The sequence below is a fragment of the Physella acuta genome, unplaced genomic scaffold (assembly GCF_028476545.2).
Source record: "Physella acuta isolate Inbredline_101_S28 unplaced genomic scaffold, ASM2847654v3 ptg001966l, whole genome shotgun sequence".
NCBI classification, from domain to species: Eukaryota; Metazoa; Mollusca; class Gastropoda; family Physidae; genus Physella; species Physella acuta.
Window position 1 is genome coordinate 1 of NW_026733471.1, and position 6,073 is coordinate 6,073.

General features: G+C 39.3%; 1 protein-coding gene across 1 annotated transcript; it reads right to left on the minus strand.

The window, feature by feature from the left end:
- Positions 1 to 1,602: 1,602 nt before the first annotated feature.
- On the minus strand, positions 1,603 to 5,692 carry LOC131931424 (uncharacterized). The gene is made up of 4 exons (XM_059288223.1): positions 5,559 to 5,692; positions 4,933 to 5,005; positions 3,924 to 4,146; positions 1,603 to 1,783 (listed from the first exon to the last, which is right to left on the minus strand). The coding sequence occupies exons 1-4, from the start codon at positions 5,559 to 5,561 to the stop codon at positions 1,603 to 1,605; spliced, it is 480 nt and encodes a 159-aa protein (XP_059144206.1). The 5' UTR covers positions 5,562 to 5,692.
- Between the last annotated feature and the right edge of the window lie 381 nt (positions 5,693 to 6,073).

Sequence of the window (6,073 nt, forward strand, 5' to 3'; positions counted from 1 at the left end):
GGAGATGAGAGATTGGATAAGCTTGGAGTATTATAATTTTGTTCACTAAATTGAAACAGGCGCGTCCGCCGGCCGCCCCTGCACGGTATCGATTTGGCGCCCTGGGCTATCATGTGAGCGCCTGAGCTGCATAATTATTGTTTTAAACAGTGCGGATAGACTATGGATAAGAAATGGTTACTATAGTCTTTAAGTGAATCAAATCCCGGGCGTCCTCCGGCACCCCGACAGGGTGCTATTTGGCGCCCCGGGCCTTCCCATGTACGCTATGGTACCCTACGTTCGCGTAAGTGAGTTCAAAATACTATGAATAAGTTGGGGTACTATAGTCGTGTACTAAGTTGAATCAAGTCGTCATGGTGCGATTTGGCGCCCCGGGCCACGTATGTCTGTGTGTGTCTGTGTGTCTGTCTGTGTGTAAACACGATAACTTTGCAGTACCGTTACAGCTAGGTTGATGAAATTTCATAAATAAGTATTTTATCAAAATCGTACATCCTGATCAACTTTTGAGCGATTTCTGATAACCCGGAATTTTTTAAAAATTCAAGGTAGAAAAAGTACCACTTCCGTTTATCGGAAATCGCTCAAAAGTTGATCAGGATCTACGATTTTCATAAAATACTTATTTATGAAATTTCATCAACCTAGCTGTAACGGTACTAACTCAAGTTATCGTGTTTACACACACACACAGACATACGGACAGAATTGCAAAGTCTAGTTTTTACGACTCGATAACGCATAAAACGCCAAAATGTTTATATATTTGTATTATAATTTTTGCCTGATTAAAATAAGTCCTCTATACTCCGGATGTGATGAAGGACTGAGGAGTAAAACGGTGAAAACTGTCAAAGTTTCATGTTATTTTTGTGCACGATTACAATACTTTCTCTATACTTCGTATATACGAGAAAGTAAAAAGAAGATATAATTTTGCAACATAAACCGAAAAATGTATAAATGAACAGCCAAGACTCCCGCAATCATACCATTAACACAACCCAATATTTATAATAAGATATCTGAAAGTAAATATAAATATATTATAATGATATTTATAATATATGGCTCCAAAGTCTAATAGACCATTGCATATTGGAAACCTAAGCACAAGGCATCGGCAGTAAGAAGAGAAGAGCCAGGTGTTGTCCATTTATCAGACCCCCTCTCTCCAGACCAGTGGCGTAGCGAGGACGGGTGTCACCCGGGGCGGCACTTAATGGTGTCACCCCCCCCCCAGAGGCGTAGCGACCCTTCCCTTCCCGGTGCCCGGGAACAAACTTTTAATTTTTGATATGCACCCCCCCCCCCCATCAAACTTTCGATTTGAACCCGCCCCCTCCACCCTTGTCGGGATTTGTCAAATTTGCTCTTAAAAGACTTTTTAACACTCGAATTAATCACTTAATTAAGTGGAATTAACATTTTTTCTCTATATATTTTGCTTTTTTTTTTTTTGCTTTAGTGTCACCCCCCTAATTGGTGTCACCCGGTGTGGTCCGCACCCCCCCCCCCCCTCGCTACGCCACTGACTATAATGACACCTAACAAATAACACGACATACGGAAGTCAATACAAATACATCCACAGCAAGCCTACATGGGCTGGAACAGGTAGTACGACCTGCCAAAGGCCGCCACTGGCAGGACTAGCATCTCAGACACAGACCGGACTAGCGTGGTGCTGAGCAGCTGGACAGTCAGGGAGAACAGGTCCCGCCTCCTCACGTCGCTGTGGGCCACGAACGCATACGTTTTGCCCACTGTTTTCCGTGGCCTTCGGAAAAAAAAGAAAAAAATACAAGTGAATAAAACTAGATACGCGTATTGTTCAGAGTGTATTTCAGGCATTACGCAATTGCGCCCCCTCCCCCAGGAGTACATACACAGCCCTATCCCCCCCCCCCCCCATATCCCCCTAACCCTAACGGAACTAATATATATATATATATATATATATATATATATATATATATATATATATATATATATATATATATATATATATATATATATAGTTTTTACGGAAAACATCTTAATTAATAGTTTGAAGCAGGATATGTACAAATCATTTATTTCTGTATTTTTTAATCGGCTAACGCTGATGACACATTCACATTGGTCTAAAAGTATATAAAATATCTTTATAACTGCAATACATGTTTGCCTTCTTTTTAAAAAATTGTGAATTTTTGTATGTACGGTGTTGAGCCCCCTTAAGCAATGTCCGCCAACCCCCTTCCCCTTTCCGAACTTTCAAGTGACTCCACTTACCCTCCCCGAAAAAAAAATGTCCGAAAGAAACCCTTTTACTATTTAAAAATAAAACTTAATGCTTAATGTTAGAATAAAAATAGTTATCTTACTTGATCAATAAATGGTTATACCCCTATCCTTTTTCTGAGGTCAAGAAACATATAAACTCTGCTTCAACTGCCCAATGGATCGCTAAGTCTAAAGAGGAATCTTCTGTTGTTTGTTTTTTTGTTGTGTAGTTTTTTTTTCCAATTAAAATGTTTTTAATGTATAGTAAATCAATTTACTGAACAATGAATTGATGTGATTAGTGGTGAATTGATGTAATTAGTGGTGTATTGATGTGATTAGTGGTGTATTGATGTAATTAGTGGTGTATTGATGTGATTAGTGGTGAATTGATGTGATTAGTGGTGAATTGATGTGATTAGTGGTGAATTGATGTGATTAGTGGTGAATTGATGTAATTAGTGGTGTATTGATGTGATTAGTGGTGTATTGATGTGATTAGTGGTGCATTGATGTGATTAGTGGTGAATTGATGTGATTAGTGGTGAATTGATGTGATTAGTGGTGAATTGAATGTTGTTGTTTACATGTAATACATTTCACCAGTGTTGATGTCGCTGTGCAACACCATGCAATGAGACAGTCATCGAAGAGTTACTTATATGTGGGAGTATCGGCGAATTGATGTTGATTTCTGAAACCATAGATCAATTTATCTTGATTCGAATTTCTGGTTTCTACTTTTATAAACGACTTTTTTTCTGTCATGACGGTCCTCCCGTTAGTTGAAGTAGAGTTCAACTGTCTCTTTCGACCTCGATAAATCAAGTAAATGTGTTCAGCACAACTATACCCACCCGCCTCCATTTTCCCCGAACCAAGTACTAGAGTTTCTTTCAGGCTTTTCATCGTGGGGGGGGGAGTAGGAATGCCCCCGGAGCACGTCTACTACCCCCCCCCCTCCCCTTTTGGATCAAAATGTATCATTTATATAGAAAATATACCCTTTAACCAACGTCTTCCCTCACCCTCTTGAACTTTTTTAGTCCCCCACCTCACCCCGGAGATTATAGGGCTAGTAGGTAGGTCACCAACCAGTTCTACGGCTCAATAAAACCTGCATGAGACATAGAGCTGGTTGGTGACCTACTTACCAGCCCTATTGCCTGAAAGAGACTCCTTCCAAGTCCCCATCAATGGCCCGGGGTTCCGAACTCTAGGCTTTTGGTGTAGCAACCCCACACTCTACAACTGGACCTTACTGTACTAATCCCTCGAAGACGACTGGCTCTACTTTCATCCTCTCCAACCCCACACTCTACAACTGGACCTTACTGGAAGACGACTGGTTCTACTTTCATCCTCTCCAACCCCACACTCAACAACTGGACCTTACTGGAAGACGACTGGTTCTACTTTCATCCTCTCCAACCCCACACTCAACAACTGGACCTTACTGGAAGACGACTGGTTCTACTTTCATCCTCTCCAACCCCACACTCAACAACTGGACCTTACTGGAAGACGACTGGTTCTACTTTCATCCTCTCCAACCCCACACTCAACAACTGGACCTTACTGTACTAATCCCTCGAAGACCACTGGCTCTACTTTCATCCTCTCCAACCCCACACTCTACAACTGGACCTTACTGTACTAATCCCTCGAAGACCACTGGCTCTACTCTCATCCTCTCCAGCAGGACAAGCCTGGACTGCTCGTCCACGTTGTGGTCAAAGGCGTAGTAGTAGTAGGCCGTTCTGATGTTGACGCTGAAGGCATCCAGGGACATGGTCAGGGGGTAGAAGATCACCCGCCCATCTCGCGTGTGGGGAAACTGCACCACGAACAGGTTCCCCCAGTGGAAGGAACGGGCTGGGGAAACAGAGGAACGGTGGGAATGAGAGCAGGGTGAGCAGTGGCGTAGGCGGAGGGTGGGGGTGTTGTAGGGGGGGTGGAAGGGGTGGGGTCCAGTGTATGGAGTACTAAGTAAATGACAGCTGTCGCTTATTACAGATATTGGCAAGATTGTTCATCGTGGCGTTGGCTGGGGGGGGGGGGGTGAGGTGGGGGGGTGTTCCAGGGGGGGGGGGAGGTTCAATGTATGGAGCATACAGATATTGGCATGAGTGTACCTCGTGTTGGTTTCACCGTGTATAGTTTCCAAATTGTGAATAGTATAATAAAACCACTTCAAAAACATCTTCAAAAACGTTAAGGGATATTCATTTATAAATAAACATTTTAAAGTTACATAAATGATTATAAATGATTATATATATCAATATATATATATATATATATATATATATATATATATATATATATATATATATATATATATATATATATATATATATATATATATATATATATATGCCTATAATTTAATTAATTTCCAATCATGCTCTAAAGTAAATTAATGTCTAGCACACAAATATAGTTTCCTATTGCATCTTCCTTCAACATAAATAACTTACATACAATTTCGTTGGGTAGCCTAGCTATATATATATATTAATACAGACCCTTAGTCGTTGTTACTCCATATAGCATTTTTTTTTTGATAGACGATCAGGACAATAATTTTAAGAACTATTGTATCGTGAACTTATCAGTGTACTTTTACAGTTCTCAAACAGGGAGATAACCATTACTTACATAAAACTGATATGACACAGTAATTCCATGTCAAACATAATGCGGGGATGAGGAGCTTCATTTCCATGTAGATCTGCACAAACATATAGATCTAGAGCCTATATATTAAGTATATATATACAGTAGCGTAGCGAGGGGGGGGGGGCGGGGGGGGGGGGACATATGTCCCCGGGCGCCGACCTTAGGGGGGGCGCCAAATTGAAATTTTGAGGGGGGGGTGCAAATGAAAAGTTCGAGGGGGGGGGGGGGTGCAAATCGAAAATTTGCTCCCGAGGGGGCGCCAAATTGAAAGTATGTCCCCGGGCGCCGGGAAGGGTCGCTACGCCTCTGTATATATATATATATATATATATATATATATATATATATATATATATATATATATATATATATATATATATTCAATCATATAAATCTAGACTCTATTGTAATGTATGTTTACAATTCTACCAATATTGAATTCAGATCTAGATCTAGATAGATCTAGATCTAGTTAATAGATCAATATTCAACAATATTGTGAGTAGACTAGATCTAGATCTAGATCTATAATCTATATTATTATTAATAAAAATAATATTACGTTAGGGCTTAGATAATATTAACAACAAAAATATTTATTTTACCATTTACTTGAGCTTAATTCTAAAAACCTTTGACAGCAAGCGAAATATTTAAATATAGATCTACTTCTAGAATCTATGTATAATTTAATATATAATTCACTGAAGAAATCATTTTACAGTTTTTCAGTTTCTGTGCTGCATTACGTGGCTGCGTTCAGCTCGAGTGCAGGTTTGTGTCAAATCAGAAAAGTGTATTTTATAACGCTTCAGACAGGCCTATAGACTATAGTGACTATTGACTTTAATTTTTAATGTGATTTACACAGGCCGATTTATTCTTGAAATATAAGCCTTTGGTTTATACCTAGATCTACATCTTGCTTTAAATTTTAAATTAAAATATTAAATAGCTTCATTAATCATATAGATCTAGGGTGAAAATTTCATTTGGTGTTTTTTTTTCTCAGTCAATTTGTTTAAATTCATATTATATTTTATTGACCAAATAACTAGATCTAGAATTCTAGATCTAGTGGTTCTTTATTTGAAAACTATAAAACAAAAAAGAACGAAGC